General features: G+C 39.5%; 1 protein-coding gene across 11 annotated transcripts in view; it reads right to left on the reverse strand.

Moving 5' to 3' along the window:
• Positions 1 to 20756, reverse strand: part of MIA2 (MIA SH3 domain ER export factor 2) — a 117488-nt gene that overhangs the window by 60903 nt on the left and 35829 nt on the right. For 10 of the 11 annotated variants that reach the window (XM_050798943.1, XM_050798941.1, XM_050798950.1 and 7 more), the window contains 4 exons: positions 12838 to 12963; positions 10630 to 10651; positions 10454 to 10542; positions 707 to 784 (listed from right to left, as the gene is read on the reverse strand). In XM_050798943.1, coding sequence (XP_050654900.1) covers positions 707 to 784; positions 10454 to 10542; positions 10630 to 10651; positions 12838 to 12963 — 315 coding nt within the window. Of the gene's footprint in view, positions 1 to 706; positions 785 to 10453; positions 10551 to 10629; positions 10652 to 12823; positions 12964 to 20756 lie in introns of all 11 variants that reach the window. The other variant, XM_050798942.1, reaches the window with a different exon arrangement.

A 20756-nucleotide genomic window follows, 5' to 3' on the forward strand; every position in this document is an offset into this window, starting at 1 on the left:
GTTTAGCTAAATTACAAATTACCATACTTTCCTTCCTTAAAATTAACCAAATCACACTTGGCTCAGGAAAGCCTACTTTAAGCATTATCTTCCCAGACTCCTTATTCAGTGACATCATGTTGGTAGCTTGAAACTGGCCATGGTGGAAGTATTCATACTACAGAACTCAGCAAATGGCTACAAGTAAGGCTGCTTTTTTAAAAAAAGTTGTTAAACATTTACCAACGGACCATTACTTACAACATAAGCCTCTGGCCTAATTCTAGTTAGCTCTTAATATCCTCAAGATAAAAGTACAGGCAAATACTGTCATAATTTACGTAAGTTCTTGTTGCCAACTATTCCTAAGTTTGTAAAAATGAATCCTATTTCTCCTTTCTAGAGCAAATTGAGTCAAAAAAGGAATGATCACCTTAATACATTTCCCAGGAATGACAGAATGAAGTTTCTATATAGCTCCTGATTCCTTGACCATAAACATGCCTGACTCAAAACAAGTTAGCAATAAAAGCTCAAATTTTTATAATATTTTATGCTACCTACTATTGTCCCATTTCCTATATTAATTTTCTTCTTAAGTTTTAACATCCAGAGATGCTCTTTCACATTTCTTTCAAACAGTTAGTTTTCAGACGACACATTTTTAAAGTTTTTGTTATTTAGTATTTTTTCCCCAGCTTTTAAATTATAGCATTTGATTTTTTACCTCCAAACTTTGTGCTTCTGTTGCCTCCTTCTCAAAACTGGCATCCTTTAAAGATGACTCTACTTCATAGCCTTCATACTGAAACAAAGCAACAGCACAAGTAAAAACTCTACCAATTTTATTCTAAATCTTGTCTGGATAGATGCCTAAGAAGCAGACAGAATCCATTTCCACATGTACGTTAAGTTTACTTGGATTTACTTAGCTTTAAGTTTTTCAAATCTGACCACTATAACAATGCCAGAGCAGCTAACACATCACAGACGACTAGCTCAGGCAACAAATGTCAGAACTTCACCTGTAAGAGTAAAGTCTGCTTCTCAGAGAACATAGGACTATAACTCATATTAGCATCTTTTACTAAAAATGAGGTTAAAATTCTAATGGTAAGATTGTACTAAAGATTATCCAAAGATTTACTCGAAGAGCGTATTTTTATGTAAGCTGTCTAATTATGGCCACAACAAGTAAACCCTTTCTTTAAGCCTATTCATTAAAGAGAAATTTATAGTAACTGACCATCAAAACTTTTCACTTTTAATTCATACCATACAACAAATAAAGCAAGTGGGGAATATAAAAATCTATAAAAGGTAGGGAACAGCCATCAAAAAATGAAAAGAACAATAAAAGACATAATGCTATAACATTTGGCAAAATGCACTTCAATTATTCCAAAAAAAAGTGATTAAATTGAAGACTAGGTTGTTCTGGATCCACCTTTCCGGCAAGAACAAGAAAAGCTTGATGAAAATACTTAAAAAAACAAAACAAAACAAAACAGTATCTGTCTGAAAGCCTCAGAAAGCTATCAAAACAGTGAGAATTTGTGAGAGGAGTGGGAATCCCCAGAAAGGCAAGTCTAGTATTTGGCATGTCTATTCCTCCTAGAAGAAGAGGCTGATGGGCTAAGAAACTCATCAGAGAATTCAGGAGAATCGAAGCTGAGAAAAAAAACTTGGAGTTCAAGACCTGCCAACTCGGATGAACCCTGTCCTTGGCTAAACAATGACCTGTCCAAAGATATTCTACCCCAGAATGTCCAGGTGTGATAAAGGATCTTAGGATGGAAAGAGCATCCAGAATTATTTTGGTGGGCCCAATATAATGCCAGGGGTCCTTATAAGGAGGAGGCAAGAGAACCAAACTTAGAAAAAAGTGATATGATGTGAAGATAGAAGCAGGAATTGGGGTGATGTAGTTATGAGCCAAGGAATGTTGGTAGACTCCATATAAGAGACAAAACACAGATTCTATCCTAGAACATTGCATAAAGAAACAGACTTGCTGCTATCTTAATTTCTGCCCCTAACATTGGTTTTAAGGCTGGGTATGGTAGCTCATGTCTGTAATCGCAGCACTTTGGGAGGCCAAGGGGGGAGGGTTACTTGAGGCCAAGAGTTCAAGGCCAGCCTGGGAAACATAGTGAGATCCCATCTCTACAACAAAATAATTTTTAAAAGATTAGTTCTAGACTTCTGACCTTCAAAATTGTAAGAGAATAAATGTGTGTTGTTTTACAGCACTAGGTTTGCAGTAATTTGTTACAGCAATAAAAGGAAATTAATATCCTTACCAAGCAAAACTGGTACCTTGGATGGGCGCAGTGGCTCACACCTGTAATCCCAGCACTTTGGGAGCCCGGATCACAAGGATCACGAGATCAGGAGTTCAAGACCAGCCTAGGCAACATGGTTAAACTCTGTCTCTACTAAAAATACAAAAATTTGCTGGGCGTGGTGATGTGTGCTTGTAATCCCAGCTATTCAGGAGGCTGAGGCACAAGAATCACTTGAGTCCAGGAGGCAGAAGTTGCAGTGAGCCAAGATCATGCCACTGCACTCCAGCCTGAGTGACATAGCAAGACTGTCTCAAAAAAAAAAAAAAAAAAAAAAAAAAAAAAAACCTGCCTACCTTCTAACAAAGTCGAAACCAAAAACAGACTAATCCTCTGAACTGAGGCCCCGCTTCCAAATATCTCCATCTGTTATTAAAGTAATCTGACCTCCCAACAAAGAAAAGTCCAGGAAGAGATGGCTTCATGGCTGAATTTACCAAATTTTCAAAGTAGAATTATTACCAATACTTCTTAAACTCTTCCAAGAAAAACAACAGGAGGGAATATTTCCTAACACATTTTGAGTCCAGCATCACTGTGATACCTAAGCCAGACCAAGAAATCACAAAAAACAAATAAACAAACAAACCTAGAGGTCAATATCTCTGATAAACACTGATGCAAAAATCCTAAATAAAATATCAGCAAATTGAAATTAACAATACATCAAAAAGATTATGCATTGTGATCAAGTGGGATGTATCCTTGACATGCAAAGCCAGTTTAATATATGCAAATCAGCCAGGCACAGTGGCTCACGCCTGTAATCCCAGCACTTTGGGAGGCCGAGGCAGGCGGATCACGAGGTCAGGAGTTCCAGACCATCCTGGCCAACATGGTGAAACCCTGTCTCTACTAAAAAATACAAAAATTAGCCAGGCACCTGTAGTCCTAGCTACTCAGGTGGCTGAGGCCAAAGAATCACTTGAACCTGGGAGGCGGAGGTTGCAGTGAGCTGATATCGCGCCATTCCACTCCAGCCTGGGTGACAGAGTGACTCCATCTCAAAAAAAATAAAAATAAAAATAAATATATATATATATATAAAAAAATCAATTAATGTGATACATCACATTCACAGACTAAAAGACAAAAACCACATGATCATACCAATTGACACAGAAAAAAACATTCAACAAAGTTCAACATCCATGTTTTTTTTTCTTTTGAGAGATAGGTTCTCACTATGTCGCCCAGGTTGGACTTGAATTCCTGGGCTCAAGCCACCCTCCCACCTCAGGTTCCCAAGTAGGTGAGACTATAGGCACACACCCTCACGTCCAGCCCAACATCATTTCTTGATTTAAAAAACCCTTAACAGTTTAAGTATAGAAACAAAGTTCTGGCCAGGTGTGGTGGCTCATACCTGTAATCCCAACACTTTAGGAAGTCTAAGGAGTCTGAGACCAGCCTGGGCAACATGGCAAAACCCAGTCTCTAAACAAAAATACACAAATTAGCCAGGCTTGGTGTTGCACACACCTCTAGTCCTAGCCACTCTAGCGACGCTAAGGTGGAAGAATCACTTGACCCCAGGAGGTTGAAGCTGCAGTGAGCCATGAGCATGCCACTGCACTCCATCCTGGGCAACAAAGTGAGACCTTGTCTCAAAAAACTAAATAATAGTGGCTCATGCCTGTAATCCCAGCACTTTGGGAGGCCAAGGCAGGCAGATCACAAGGTCAGGAGATCAAGACCATGCTAGCCAACATGGTGAAACCCCATCTCTACTAAAATACAAAAAAATCAGCCGGGTGTAGTGGGGCACACTTGTAGTCTCAACTACCCAGGAGGCTGAAGCAGAATTGCTTGAACCCAGGAGGCAGAGTTGCAGTGAGCTGAGATCACGCCACTGCACTCCAGTCTGGTGAAAGAGCAAGACTCCATCTTAAAAAAATAAATAAATAAATAATAATAAAATTTTAAAAATAATGAAAAAAATAAAAAGAAAAAATAAAAAGAAATAAAGTTCCTCAACATAACAAAAGCCATTTATGAAAAACTTACAGCAAATATCATCATCAGTGGGGAGAAACTGAAACCTTTTCCACTAAGATCTGGTACAAAGCAAGGATGCCCAGAATCAACACTTCTATTCAAAACAGTACTGGAAGGGCTGGGTGCGGTGGCTCACACCTGTAATCCCAGCACTTTGGGAGGCTGAGACAAGCGGATCACTTGAGCCCCAGAGTTTGAGACCAGCCTGGGCAACTTGGCCAAACACCATCTCTACAAAAAAAACACAAGCGTGGTGGCACACGCCTGTAGTCCCAGCTACTTGGGAGGCTAAGGTGGGAGAAACACCTGAACCTGGAAGGCTGAGGCTCCAGTGAGCCATGACCATGCCACTGCACTCCAACCTGGGCAACAGCGTGAGACCTTGTCTCAAAAAACAAAAACAAAATAGCACTGGAAGTACTATCAAGAGCAATTAGACAAGAAAAAGAAATAAAAGGCCTGGTACAGTGGCTCATGCCTATAATCCCAACACTTTGGGAAGCCAAGGTGGGCAGATCACTTGAGGTCAGGAGTTCAAGACCAGCCTGTCCAACATGGTGAAACCCTGTCTTTACCAAAAAATACAAAAAAAAAAAAAAAAAAAAAAAAAAAAAAAAAAAAAAGCCAGGCATGGTGGTGCACACCTGCAATCCCAGCAATTTGGGAGGCTGAAGTGGGAGAATCACTTGAACCCAGGAGGAAGAGGTTGCAGTGAGCTGAGATCACACTGCTGCACTCCAGCCTGGGCAACAGAGTGAGACCCTGTCTCAAAAAAAAAAAAAAAAAAAAAAAAAAACGGAAAGAAGGGAAGAAGGAAGGAAGAGAAGGATAAAAGATATCCAAATCAGAAAAGTAAAATTATCTGTTTGCAGATGATATGATCCTATATGCAGAAAACCCAAAAGATGTCATCAAAAATACAGATCTAACAACTGAATTCAGTAAAGATGCAGGATATAATATCAAAACAAAACTATGTCATTTCTATACACAAATAACGGCCTAGCCAAAAAAGAAACCTAGAAAACAATCCTATTTACATAGCATCAAAAAAATAAAATACTTAGGAACAAATTCAACCAAGGAGGTGAAAGATCTATACACTAAAAAGTATAAAACATTGATGAAAGAAATTGAAGAGCACACAAAGAAATGGAAAGGCAGCCAAAATCTCAATGGCATTCTTCACAGAAATTTTTTTAATCTAAATATGGAATAGCAAAAGATCCCAAAGAGTCAAAGCAATTCTGAGAAAAACAGAGCTAGCAGCATCAGACTAACTGATTTTAAATTATATTCCAAAGCTGTAGTAATAAAAACAGTGTGGTACCAGTATAAAAACAAATACACAGACCAGTGGAACAGAACAGAGAGCCCAGAAATAAATCCAAACAGATATGGTCAAATTTTCAAGAGGGCACCAAGAATACACAATGCAGAAAGAATAGTCTCTTCAACAAATGGAACTGAGAAAACTGGATTTCACATGCAAAAGAATGAAATTGAAGTCTTATTTTATACAATACATAGAAATCAATTCAAAGTGGACAAAAGACGTAAACATAAAACCTGAAACTACAAAACTCCTAAAAGAAAACACAGGGAAAAAGCTCCCTGACACCGGCCTTGACAATAATTTATTGAATATCACATCAAAAACTTAGGCTACAAAAGCAAAAAATAAGTGAACAGGACTACATCAAACTAAAAAGCTTTTGCACAGCAAAAGAAACAATAAAATGAAAGTTCCTTTGAGGCGAAGCTGCAAGGTAAAAAAAATAAAAATATACATAAGTAAACACAATAAAAAGGCAACCTACAGATTGAGAAAAAATATATCAGATAAGGGGTTAATATTCAATATTTTAAAAGACCTCATACAACTCAACAGCAAGCAAACATATAACCTGATTAAAAAACAGGCAAAGGACTTAGGTATTTCTCTGAAGATGACATAAAAATGGCCAACACTATGTGAAATGGTGTTCAACACCACCAATCATCAAGGAAATGCAAATCAAAAACACAATGAGATATTACCGTGTATCTGTTAGAATAGCTATTACCAAAAAGACAAGTGAGACGACAAATATTTGTGAAGTTATGGAGAAAAGGGAACCCTCATACAACAAACCTCGAAGACGCAAGTTTACCTTTGTAACAAATCTGCACTTGTACCCCTGAACTGAAAATAAAAGTTACAAAAAAAAAAAGAGAGAGAACCTTTTTTCTAGACAAGAAAAGAGAAAGGCATAGAGCAGGTCCTTTGTCCTTTGAATTACATTGTTTTCTTCAACACTGTTTCATTTTAACATTGATGAGGGGGAAAAAACTGAGTTCAGTATATACATTGTTTCACTTAAAGTCAATTTTCAAGAAACTATCAAGGACATTGAAGGCTTGCCGTACGTACACTATTGGCAGGGATGTAGATTGGTACAGTCATTATAGAAAATAGTATGGAGACTCCTAAAGAAATTTAAAATAGAGCTACTATATCCAGCAAGCCTTCTTCCAGATATATATCCGAAAAAAACGAAACTGGCACCTTGTACAGATAGCTGCACGCCCATGTTCACTGCGGCATTATTCACAGTAGTCAATATGGAGACAACCTAGGTATCTATCAATGAACAAATGAATAAAGAAACTGTGGTATATATTTACAATGGAATATTATTCAGCCATAAAAAGGAGATCCTGCCATTTGTTACAACATGGATGGACCTAGAAGGCATTTTGCTAAGTAAAATAAGTCATACATAGAAAGAAAACTATTGCATGATCTCACTTACATGCGAAATTTTTGTAAAGGTCAAATAGATAGAGACAGAGAATAAAACAGTGGTTAGCAGTGTTGGGTGGGAGGGAGGAAACAGAGACATGTAGGTCAAAATATACAAAGTAGAAAATATGGCCGGGCATGTTGGCTCACGCCTGTAATCCCAACACTTTGGGAGGCTGAGGCGAGAGGATCATTGAGCCCAGGAGTTTGAGACTGTCCTGGGCAACATAGGGAGACCCCATCTCTACAAGAAATTTAAAAATCAGGCAAACATGTATCATGTGCCTGTAGCCGCAGCTACTCAGGAGTCTGAGGTGGGAGGATTACTTGAGCCCAGGAGATAGAGGCTGCAATGAACCAAGATCATGCCACTGCACCCCAGCCTGGGTGACAGAATGAGACCCTGTTTCAACAAAAGAAAAGAAAACATGTGGGATGAACAAGTTAAAAGATGTCAACTGAGTTCCATAGTTAATAATAGCGTATTGCATTCAGGATTTTTGTTAAATGAGTACATTACAGCTGCCCTTCGGGGGTGGGTGGGCAGGGAATGGGTAACTATGAGAGATAAAGAATACGTTAATTTGTTTCACTATAGTAACCATTTTACTATATATGTATCTCAACATGTTTATACCTGAAATATATAAAACTTATTTTACAAAAAAGAAATTCAAATAAATAAAGTTATCTAAAATTTCTAATGTCCCTAGCCTAGCTGCCTATGAAAAGCAATAGTAAATCCTCACTGAAGAGAGATGACAGCACCCACAGCTTCAAAATTATCTCTATAATTTTTATTATATTATCACTGACAGCTGATATAAAATAACCTGGCATTCAAGAGGACAAGACTTGACTAAGAAACAAGAGAAAAAAATGAGCACCAGAAACAGACTACTGGATAATGCCGTAGACATTAACACAGGAGAGCACATTTCTCGGCAGGTGTCTGAAAATCAGAAAATAAAAATAACACATAAATAAATAAAATGAGAGCATAGGCCAGGTGTGGTGGCTCATGCCTGTAAGCCAGTACTTTGGGAGGCCGAGGCGGGTGGATTGCCTGAGCTCAGGAGTTTGAGACCAGCTTGAGCAACACAGTGAAACCTGTCTCTACTAAAATATAAAAAATTAGCCAGGCATGGCAGCATGTGCCTGTAGTCCCAGCTACTTGGGAGGCTGAGGCAGGAGAATCGCTTAAACCTGGGAGGCAGAGACTGCAGTGAGCCGAGGTCGCTCTACTGCACTCCACTCCAGCCTGGGTGACAGAGGGAGACTCCGTTTCCAAAAAACAACCAAACCAAAACAAAACAAAAATAAGAGAGCATAATGTGTAAATGGAATTAAAAAATAGTACTGTACCAGAGAAAAAGAACTACAAAAAGAGCCACAATAAAACTGCAGAACTGAAAAAGGCAAGAGATGAAATTAAGGTCTCAATGGATGGTTTAAAAGACGATTAGACATAAATGAACACAATTGGTAACATGGAAGTTAAAGAAGAACATGGCTAGACTGAAGTGTGGGCAAACAAAAAGATGGAAATCCCAGAAAAGAACATAAGAGACAGATAAGAAATAACAAAAAGTTAAAATACCCATTTTTATAGTCCCAGAAAGAAAGAAGAAAAAAGGGCAAAAACACTATGTGGAAAAGTAACAATCAAGAGCATTTCAAAACTAACAGAAGGTAGAGCACGGTGGCTCACAGTTGTAATCCCAGCACTTTAGGAAGCCAAGGCGAGAAGATTGCTTCAACCCAGGAGTTCGAGACCAGTCTGGGCAACATGGCAAAACCCCATCTCTACAATAAATTTTTAAAAATTAGCTGGACATGGTGGCACATGCCGGTAGTCCCATACTCAGGAGGCTGAGGTGGGAGGATCACCTGAGTCCAGGAAGCGGAGGATGAAGTGAGCCAAGATCACACACCACTGTACTGCAGCCTGGACAACAGAGAGAGACACTGTCTCAAGAAAAAAAAAACTAAACTAATAAAAGACATTAAGCCACAGATTCTAGAAGCATCATAAATCCCAATAAGGATAAACAGAAAAAAAAAAACCACACCCAGACAAATCATAGTAACACTGCTGAAACCCAAACACAAAGAAAAAATGATAAAAATAGCCAGAAGGGTTTCTTTTTTTTTTTTTTTTTTGAGAGGGAGTCTCGCTCTGTCACCCAGGATGGAGTGCAGTGGTGTGATCTCAGCGCACTGCAAGCTCCACCTCCCGGGTTCACACCATTCTCCTGCCTCAGCCTCCCGAGTAGCTGGAACTACAGGTACCCACCACCACACCTGGCTAATTTTTTTGTGTTTTTAGTAGAGACAGGGTTTCACCATGTTAGCCAGGATGGTCTTGATCTCCTGACCTCATGATACACCCGCCTCAGCCTCCCAAAGTGCTGGGATTACAGGCGTGAGCCACCATGCTCGGCTGGTTTCTTATCTTATAGAGTTAAACTATACTACCTGCCCTAATGACTTACCAATTCCAATAATACTTACTGAAGAGAAATGAAAATACATGCCCACAAAAAAAAATAATAATAAAATAAACTTGCAGAAGAATGTTCACAGTAACTTTATTCATAATAGCCAAGAACTGTAAATTAACCATACCAGATACTAAGACTTATTATAAAACTACAGGATATAAAAAAGTATGTTATTGGCAAAAAACAAACAAGAAAAAGCCCAACAAAAAGGAAGATTTAACAGAAACAGACTCACATATATTCAGTGACTTAAGAAGATGACACTACAGAACAACAGAGAAAAGATGGTCCTTCCAATAAATGGCATTGGTTAACTCGACACGACACACACACACACCCTCGACTGCACCATCACAGATCTGATTTCAAATGGATCAAAGACTATTATGGACTGAATTGTGTCCCCACAAATTCATATGTTGAAGCTCCAACCCCAGTACCTCAGAATGTGACTGTATTTGGAGACAAGGCCTTTGGAGGTGGTCAAAATAAAATAAGGTTGTTAGAGTGGGCCCTAATCCAGTCTGACTGCTGTCTTTAGGAAAAGAGAACATTTGGATACACAAACAGACACCAGAAATGTGCACATGTAGAGGACGTGTTTGTGTGCTCGACCTCATCAGTCAGGAAAACTCAAAAGGAAAGCACAAGGAGACACCATTGTATACCTACTACAACGGTTAAAATTAGTAAGACTGGTTAAGTGTTCAATATGAAGAGCAAGAGAACTCTCATACTCTGCAAAGAAAGCATTCATAATCTTAAATTTACACAGAAGTACCTACAGTGAGAAGTATAAAGTTCTGACTCTAACATGAATATTGTTTTCAAAAATATCTTACCTCTTTTTGAACAAGGCTAAATTTTTCAAGTAGTTTACATTTTTCTTCAATTAGTCCAGAAAGTGTTACAGCAAGCTTTTTCTCTCTTCCTAAAAGAGTCAAGTCAATATTATCATGAGTAAATTATTATAAGTGTTTACATCACAACGAGAGTTAAAGCAGAAAAAAGAACTTACCCACATAAAGCCGACTCCTAACCTGAAACAAATTTTTAACAAAAATTACATTAAAACAAATACACTCTCAAGTAAATCAATTTATTTAACTTCTGCCAACTTAAAAATACAGGTTTCTTATTGCCTTAGTATAAATACAAGCCATAAGTATCCTGTTTCCAATGAGAAAATAAATGCTCCTTTTGTTTTTTTTTTTTTTTTTTTTGAGACAGAGTTTTGCTCTGTCACCCAGGCTGGAGTGCAATGACATGATCTCAGCTCACTGTAACCTCCGCCTCCCGGGTTCAAGCGATTCCTCTGCCTCAGCCTCCTGAGTAGCTGAGATTACAGGCACCCACCACCATGCCCAGCTAATTTTCATATTTTTAGTAGAGACAGGGTTTCACCATGTTGGCCAGGCTGGTCTAGAACTCCTGACCTCAGGTGATCCACCTGCCTGGGCCCCCAAAAGTGTGGGGATTACAGGCGTAAGCCACCACACCCAGCCGAAATACTACTTATTAAAGACTCCCTATTGAAGATTCACATTGTGAATTAGCATATTAAAATACTCTGAAATAACTTTAAAGATACTTGCAACCCATTGCTCCCCAAACATATTTGACCCTAAAAAAATAATTTCAAGAAGCTCCTATTATCATATCCCCTGATGCTAATATCCTAAATAAAACAGTCTGAGAAATGTTACCATAGGGCCATAGATCTGAACTGACTAAAGAAACGGTAAACCAAACCTTCTTCTTCCTTAACCTCTGTCTCAAATAATGAAGCACGGGGGAATTCATTTGTAAAAGGATCAGCCTTAGGGTTGAGGTAACACAAACAAGTAGAAAAGAAACGAGGACTTCAATCATCTACGGAATATGGATAGAGATAAAATTAAAAGGGAAAACCTTTAAAAGACAAGATACTCTAAAATGAGCATAGATGAAGAATAGATTTCAGTTCCTCAGATTAAGAAACTCTCTCAAAAGGTATAGAAAACGATAAAGAAATTAAAAAATAGAAGTTAAGAGATAGGGAAGTCAGAAGTAGAAGGGCCAACATCTGAAAAATAGCAGTCCCAAAAATGCATTAAAAATTTCCCAAAATTAGGCCAGGTGTGGTGATTAACGCCTATAATCCCAGCACTTTGGGAGACTGAGGCAGGCAGATCGCTTGAGGCCAGGAGTTCTGAGCAACACAGTGAAACCCATCTCTACAAAAAAAATACAAAAATTAGCCAGGCATACTAGTGCGCACCTGTAGTCCCAGCTACTCAGGAGGCTGAGGCAAGAGAATGGCTTGAGCACAGGAAGCAGAGATTGCAGTGAGCCGAGATCGTGCCACTGCACTCCTGCCTGGGCAACAGGAGTGAAACCCTGTCTCAAAAATAAATAAAATTTCCCAGAATTTAAAAAAAGATGAAGCTGGGCAGAGTGACATGGACCTGTGTAGTCACAACTACTCAGAAAGCTGAGACAGGATAGCTTAAGCCCAGGAGTTTGAGGCTGTACTGCACTATAATTGCATCTATGAATAGCAACTGCACTATAGCCTAGGCAACATAGTCAGACCCCATCTCTTTAAATATATATATAATATATATATAAATATGTGATATATATGAAAAATCTTACATTAAAAGATCTCAGTCAAGCATGGTGGCTCACACCTATAATCCCAAGACTTTGGGAGGCCCAGGCAGGAGGATCGCTTGAGCCCAGGAGTTTGAGACCAGCCTGAGCAACACGAGACCCTCATCTCTTTTTTTTATTTTTGAGACAGGGTCTCTCTCCATCACCCAGGCTGGAGTGCAGTGTTGCAATCATGGCTCACTGCAGCCTCAACTTCCCAGGCTCAGGCAATCCTCCCACCTCAGCCTTCTGAGTGAGACCACAGACGGGTGTCCTCATGTCCAGCTAATTTTTGTATTTTTTGTAGTGATGGGGTCTCACCATACTGCCCAGGTCACAAACTCCTAAGCTCAAGTGATCTGTCTGCCTTGGCCTCCCAAAGTGCTAGGATTAGAGGTGGGAGCCACAGCACTGGGCCTGACTCTCGTTCGTGATCCTCATCTCTAAAAAAAAAAAAAAAAAAAAAAAACTCTGAATCCTTATGTAGTTTCTAACTTGTTTCCTTAAAATAACAAATAAGTAAGTTTCTCATATTATTTGTTCAGCCCAGTGACAGAATGAACATTCTCTAAGTATAGCACTGGTTACTTACCGATCTAAAACTTCTCCACAAAAAAAAGATAACAGCAAAAAATCCAACAACAGCTGCACATACCACCAATTCCCATGGAAAACCGTAAGAATCTGGTCTCATACCTTCAGGCAATGCTGCCACAACCTTCAAGATAAAGAAAAGTTAAGTTCTTAAAAATGTACTTTTGATAAAAACATTGATTACAAACATAGGTACAAGTTTATGTGGTCAACACAAAATGGGCTACCAGACTAACATGGAAACAGAAGGTATCAGAGCACATTTTTTTGGCAACTTTCAATCACTATCACCACGTAAAGAACAGCAGTATGGTGAAATGCAATTATCTTCAAATTGGAGTTCTACAGAGGTGCCTTAAAGCTTCCAAGGATGAGAATAAGAGAAGGCCAGAGAAAGAAACTGAGTGACCTGGGGTTCAGGTACTCTTACCCTGATTTCAACCAGTTTAGGTTTTATCTGTAGAGTATAATCAGTTCCCCAATATACAACTTCCTTACAGGAAGAAAAAATCAATTTGCAGCTTTAAAAATAAAAACTTTGATTGAAAGTCGGCCTGGGCAACAAAGTAAGACCTGTCTCAAAAAAAAAAAAAAAAAGAGTTTTGAACGCCACTGATAGAGCTTTGGGTTTGGAGTTTGAATCTCTCTAGCCTACCTCTGCGGGTCCCTTCTCTTATGTGTAATGAAAATAATGCTGTTTGAACATGCCAGATAGGTGTCCAATAAAGGGTAATTATTTCTATTATCTCCTCCAAAGGTCCTGATCTTCTGACCATGGCCTTTCCACATTACTTCTCCCCACAGCAGACCTTCAGCACAACACAGCCTAAGGCTTTTGCTGTTGCTTCTATATTTCACCTTTCTCTGGGTCAGTTCATTACTCATCCTTACCTAATGGGGTTATTCTGCTCTTTGTTACCAGGCCCAAGATATCACTCGATCAAAAAGAAAAGGGGAAAGGTAAGGTGAAAAAAGAAAAATGCCATTTTAAGAACAAACTGAAGAGGCTGGGCGCGGTGGCTCAAGCCTGTAATCCCAGCACTTTGGGAGGCCGAGACGGGCGGATCATGAGGTCAGGAGATCGAGACCATCCTGGCTGACACAGTGAAACCCCGTCTCTACTACAAAATACAAAAAACTAGCCGGGCGAGGTGGCGGGCGCCTGTAGTCCCAGCTACTCGGGAGGCTGAGGCAGGAAAATGGCGTGAACCCGGGAGGCGGAGCTTGCAGTGAGCTGAGATCCGGCCACTGCACTCCAGCCTGGGCCACAGAGCGAGACTCCGTCTCAAAAAAAAAAAAAAGAAAGAAAGAAAGAAAGAACAAACTGAAGTATGATCGGGTTTGATTCTTTTCAGGCTTTAACCCAAAACATCTACAGCAAATCTTCCTTTTAGGCCCTTTCTGCCTATAAGAACAGTATTTATAGTTATTTTCCTCTCCAAAATCTTGTATAACTCTAATCCAAATATATACTCCTTCCAAAGTACTATCTATACTTCATTAACCTGTACCAAACAAACCTGATTATACTTCTAAAAAATATCCCTTTACCCTGATCTCTGCTTCTGCCTCTCCCTACATTACCCTAGGTACCAGTTCGCAGAAATCTAATATCATTACAGGCAATTAATGATTTTTAAAAAATACTTATTTTGCCAATGGGGGAAAAAGGCATTCAATACATAATACCAGTGAGAAAAGTTTTCTTCACAGTTTACACATTTTCCAAGCATCTTACTTTTAGCTAACTTAACTAACACATAAGATGCACACTACCTCAAAAATTGTGTAATCAGTATGACTTATGATACTCTAAAAGGCAATTCCAAAAGCATCTCTCAGATCAAACATGTAATTATCTTCAGTGCAATAATATTTCTTTGATTCAATCATATTTTATCAGCTCTTCGCCTCTAAAAGGACATGGTAAATTCTAGTTTAAAGCATTGAGCTAGGGCCGGGCGCAGTGGCTCAAGCCAGCACTTTGGGAGGTTAACGCAGGTGGATCACATGAGGCCAGGAGTTCGAGACCAGCCTGGCCAACATGGCAAAACCCTGCCTCTACTAAAAATACAAAAATTAGCCAGGCATGGTGGCAGGCACATGTAGTTCCAGCTACTAGAAAGGCTGAGGTGGGACAATCGCTTGAACCTGGGAGGCAAAGGTTGCAGATCGCGCCACTGCACTCAAGCCTGGGGGACAAAGCAAGACTCTGGACTCTGTCCCAAAAAAAAAGGGGGGGGGATTAAGGAAACATGGAAATTAAGGATTACAAAAAAAAAAATTTTTTTTTTTAAGTTAGGAAGCATAAGAAATACTTCCTAACTTATTCTATGAGGCTGGTATTTACCCTAAAAGCCAGACAAATACATTACATGAAAAGAAAATCACACACCAATGTATCTTATGACTACAGGTGCAAAAATCCTCAAAAACATATTGACAAACCAAATCCAACAACATATAAAAAGGATTATGTACCAAGACCAAGTGGGATTTATCCCAGAAATGCAAGGTTGGTTTAACATACAATAATGTAATAAACCATATTAAAACCTTTTTTTTTTTTTTTTGAGACGAAGTCTCACTCTGTTGCCAAGGCTGGAATACAGTGGCACCATGTAGGCTCACTGCAACCTCCGTCTCGTGGGTTCAAGCAATTCTCCAGCCTCAGCCTCCCGAGTAGCTGGGATTACAGGCACCCACCACCATGCCCAGCTAGTTTTTATATTTTTAGTAGAGATAGGGTTTCACCATGTTGGCCAGGCTGGTCTCAAACTCCTGACCTCAAGTGATCCACCTGCCTTGGCCTCCCAAAGTGCTGGGATTACAAAAAATAAAAATAAAAAAGACTTTAAAAACAAAAAATAAAATAAAACCTTGAGCTGGTTAGATCTGGTAGACAGGAGAAAAGCAAAGAATCTGAGTCTTGGCCAGGTATGGTGGCTCAGGCCTGTAGTCCCAGCACTTTGGGAGGCCGAGGTGGGTGGATCACTTGAGGTCAGGAGTTTGAGACCAGTCTGGCCGACATGGTGAAACCCCATCTCTACCAAAAATACAAAAATTAGCTGGGCATGGTGGCATGAGCCTGTAATCCCAGCTACTCGGCAGGCTTGAACCCAGGAGGAGGCTACAGTGAGCCAAGATCGTGCCACTGCACTCCAGCCTGGGTGACAGAGCAAGACTCCATCTCAAAAACAAAAAAAGCAACTGAGTTCTAAAGGATTCATCTCAAATTCATTGCTCTGGTCTAAATTATTCCAGCTTTCTCAAAGAGATTTTCACCCTTAAATTTTATCTACAACATAACACCGTATCTCACAAAAACATAGAAAGAACAACCAAATTTCTCAAATATCAACAACTATAATACAGAATTACATGTAATCTGATAAACTGGAATTTAAAGGGTGATAGGTAACCCCCACCAAGAGTAACCCTCCATAAAATATGGTAGTGACTAACCACAGAACACTTAAAATCTATTCCATTTCCAAAACGTAAGTACTAAAGGAGTTCAAGATCAAGTAGCTTTAAAAAAAATCAATTAATCAAGTTGATAAAATATACTAAGAATGAACTAAAATTGTTTTTCATCTAATCTCAAACACGATATATATTAATAACAAAAAGAATGTCAATATGCAGGCCCTGTAAATACTTGATTAAAACACAAAGTTCCATGAAGGTACACCTCTCCAAGATAAAATATTAACACCAATTACTCTTAAACTATTCCCAAACATATAGGAGGAAGAAATACTTCCTAACTTATTCTATGAGGCCAGTATTTACCCTAAAAGCCAGACAAATACATCACAAGAAAAGAAAATCACACACCAATACATCCTACGACTACAGATGCAAAAATCCTCAAAAACATATTGACAAACCAAATTCAACAACATATAAAAAGGATTATATACCATGACCAAGTGGGATTTATCCCAGAAATGCAAGGTTGGTTTAACATACAATAATGTTATAAACCATATTAAGAAAATGAAGAGAAAAAAAAAAACACATGATCATCTCAACAGACACAGAAAAAGCATTTGACTACATCTAGCACCCTTTCATAATCAAAACATTCAACAAAAATTAGCCAAGCATGGTGTCACATGCCTGTAGTCCCAGCTACTCAGAAAGCCAAGGCGGGAGAATCATCTGAGCCCAGGAAGTTGAGACGGCAGTGAATCATGATCATGCCACTGCACTCCGGCCTGGGAAACAGAGTGAGGCCCTGTCCCAAACAAACAACAACAAAACAAAACACACTCAACAAAGTACGATTTGAGGGAATTTCCTCAACCTGACAAGGAACATCTATGCAAAACCTACAGTTAACATCATACTTAATGATGGAAAAAAAAAAAAAAAGCTTTTCTCCTAAGGTCAGGAACAATAACATCCACTCTATCAACATGAATTCAACATTGTAATGAAGGTTCTAGCCAGAGCAATTAGGCAACAAAAATAAATAAAAGGCATCCAGACTGGAAAGGAAGAAGAAAAACTGTTTGAAGATGACAATGCTATTCTACATAGAGAGAAAATCCTAAAGAACCTATAGAAAAACTATCAAGAGCTAATAAGTTCAGCAAAATAGCGGAATACAAAATCAACATAGAAAAATCAGTTGAATTTCTATACAACAGCAATGAGCAACCTGAAAATGAAATAAAGAAAACATTTCCATATACAATAGCATCAAAAAAGTAAGATTATTAGGAATACATTTAACAAAAGAAGTGCACGCTAAACTACAAAACATTGTGGAAAGAAACTAAGGAAGACCTAAACAAATGTAAAGCCAATCCATGTCCATGGGCTGGAAGACTTCTTTGTTTGAGACAGGGACTGACTCTGTCGCCCAGGCTGGAGTGCAGTGGTGTGATCTTGGCTTACTGCAGCCTCACCCTACCCAGGCTCAGGTGATCCTCCCATCTCAGCCTCCCAAGCAGCGCAACTACAGGCACACGCCACCTCGCCCAACTAATTTTTGTATTTCTTTCAGAGACAGGATTTTGAGAGTGGCAGGAGGCAGGCAAATGCTTAGGCAGATAGGGTCAGGTCCCTAGTGAAACCCCAACTTCAAGCCAAAGACAGTTTAAAGCTTGAAAGCCAAGCTACAAGTTAAATCCTTGGACCAGATGGAGAACTTGCCCTCTTGCTTGGTGTGCTTTCCTCTGATTGATCCCCATCTTTCACCTATTTTACATATACCTACCCTTTACTAATGTTTTCTTTTTTGGGTTTTTTTTGTTTTTTTTTTTTGAGATGGAGTCTCACCCTGTCACCCAGGATGGAGTGCAATGGCACAATCTCAGCTCACGGCAACCTCTGCCTCCCGGGTTCAAGCGATTCTCCTGCCTCAGCCTCCCGAGTAGCTGGGATTACAGATACACGCCACCATGCTCAGCTAATTTTTTTTATCTTTAGTAGAGACAGGGTTTCACCATGTTAGCCAGGCTGGTCTCAAACTCCTAACCTCGTGATCCATCCACCTCAGCCTCCCAAAGTGCTGGGATTACAGGCATGAGCCACCGCACCCGGCCTCCTAATCAGTTGTCTACATTGTCATGCCCATCTTTGAGTGGTGTCTTGGCTTTAACCTTTTTGCATACTCACAAACCAGTCAGCATGCACTCCCCATTCTGAGTCCATAAAAGGACCCAGACCCAGCCACACAGGGTGACTTTCCCGCCTTCGGGTAGGGGAACCACCCCCTGCATTCCCTCTTTGCTGACAGCTTTCCTTTCACTTAATAAATACTACTCCGCTCACTCTCCGGGGTCTGCATGCCTAATTCTTCTTGGTTGTGAGACAAGAACTCAGACGTACCTGAGCTAAGGAGACAAAAGACCACAACAGTTTCACCAAGTTGCCCAGGCTGGTCTCGAAGTCCTGGGATCAAATGATCTGCTCACCTCGGTCTCCCAAAGTGCTGGGATTATAAGCATGAACCACTGCACCCAGCTTGGAAGACTTAATATTATTAAGAGCAATACTCCCCAAACTGATCTACAGATTCAATGCAACCCCTATCAAAATTCCAACTGCCTTTTTTGCAGAAATGGACAAATTAAATCTTAAATTCCTAAAACTGAATTCCTAAAGTTTATATAGAAATGCAAGGGACTCCACATAGCCAAAACAATATTGATAAAGAAAAAGAATACTGACAAACAAAAACAACATTGGGGGACTCATACTTCCCTACTGTTTCTTACTACAAAGTTACAATAATCAAGACATTGGGTAAAAAAATGTTTTAAAGATAATGTAGTAATGGCATAGGGACAGACACAGGCCAATGAAATAGAAATGAGAGTCCAGAAATAAAACCTTAAATTTATGGTAAATTATTTTCAATAGCATTGAGACAAATCAATAAGGAAAAAACAGTCCTTTCAAACAAATCATACTAGAATAAGCCAATAAATATACATATGCCAAGGAATGAATCTAGACCCATTCTTCACAACACATATGAAAACAAAATCACTCAAAGTGGATCGAATAACTTCCTGTAAGAGCTAAAACTCTTAGAAGGAAGCATAACTGTAAATCTTTGTAACCTTGTCTTAAGCAACGGTTTCTTAGCTATGGCACCAAAAGCACAAGCAACCAAAGAAGAAAAGATAAATTGGACTCAATCAAAATTTAGAACGCTTATGCTTCAAAGGACACACCAAGAAAGTGAAAAGAAAATGCACAGAATGAGAGAAAATCTTTCTAAATCATTTATCTGATAAGTATCTAGCACCCTAAATGTATAAAGAATGCTTACGACTCAACAATAAAAAGACAACCCATTTTTTAAGTGAGCAAAAGGAAATGAATAGACATTTCTCCAAAGAAGATATAAACAATAAGCACATGCTCAACATCATTAGTTACTAGGAAAATACAAATCAAAACAACCATGAGGCCTGGTGTGGTGGCTTGTATGTGTAATACCAGCACTCTGGAAGGCTGAGGTAGGAGGATCCCTTGAGGCCAGGAATTTAAGGTGGCAGTGGGCTATGATCATGTCACTACACTCCAGCCTGGGCAACAAAGCAAGACCCCCATCTCTTAAAAAACAAAACAAACAAACAAACAAAAAAAGTTAAGCCAGGCACGGTGGCTCACACCTGTAATCCCTGCACTTTGGGAGGCCAAGGCAGGTGAATCACAAGGTTAGGAGATCAAGACGATCCTGGCCAACATGGTGAGGCAGGTGAATCACAAGTTCAGGAGATCAAGACCATCCTGGCCAACATGGTGAAACCTGTCTCTACTAAAAACACATAAATTAGCCAGGTGTGGTGGTTAGTGCCTATAGTCCCAGCTACTCAGGAGGCTGAGGCAGGAGAATCTCTTGAACCTGGGAGGTGGAGGTTGCAGTGAGCCGAGATCACACCACTGCACTCCAGTCTGGATGACAGAGCGAGACTCGGTCTCAAAATAAAAAAAAAAAGAGTGAAATACCACTCACTTGTACACTCACAAGGGTGACAATTAAAAACAAAAGAAAACAGAAAATCACAAGCGTTGAAGAGGATACAGAAAACTGAAACCCTCATAAACGGCTAGTGGGGATGTAAAATGGTGTGACCTCTGTGGAAAACAATTTGGCAATTCTCAAAAAGTTAAACATATGGCAAATATGACTCAGCAATTCCACCCCAGGTACTTACCCAGGAGAACTAAAAACATATATAAAAACTTGTACACATAGCAGTATTATTCGTAACAGCCAAAAAGTATTAATAATCCATATGTCCATCAACTATGACATAAATGGGATATATTCACACAACGGAATATTTTTTCAGCCATAAAAAGAAATGAAGGGCCAGGTGAAGTGGCTCACGCCTGTAATCCCAGCATTTTCGGAGGCCAAGGTGGGCAGATCACTTGAGTCTAGGA

This window comes from Macaca thibetana, chromosome 7 (genome assembly GCF_024542745.1).
Source record: "Macaca thibetana thibetana isolate TM-01 chromosome 7, ASM2454274v1, whole genome shotgun sequence".
Taxonomy (NCBI): Eukaryota; Metazoa; Chordata; class Mammalia; order Primates; family Cercopithecidae; genus Macaca; species Macaca thibetana.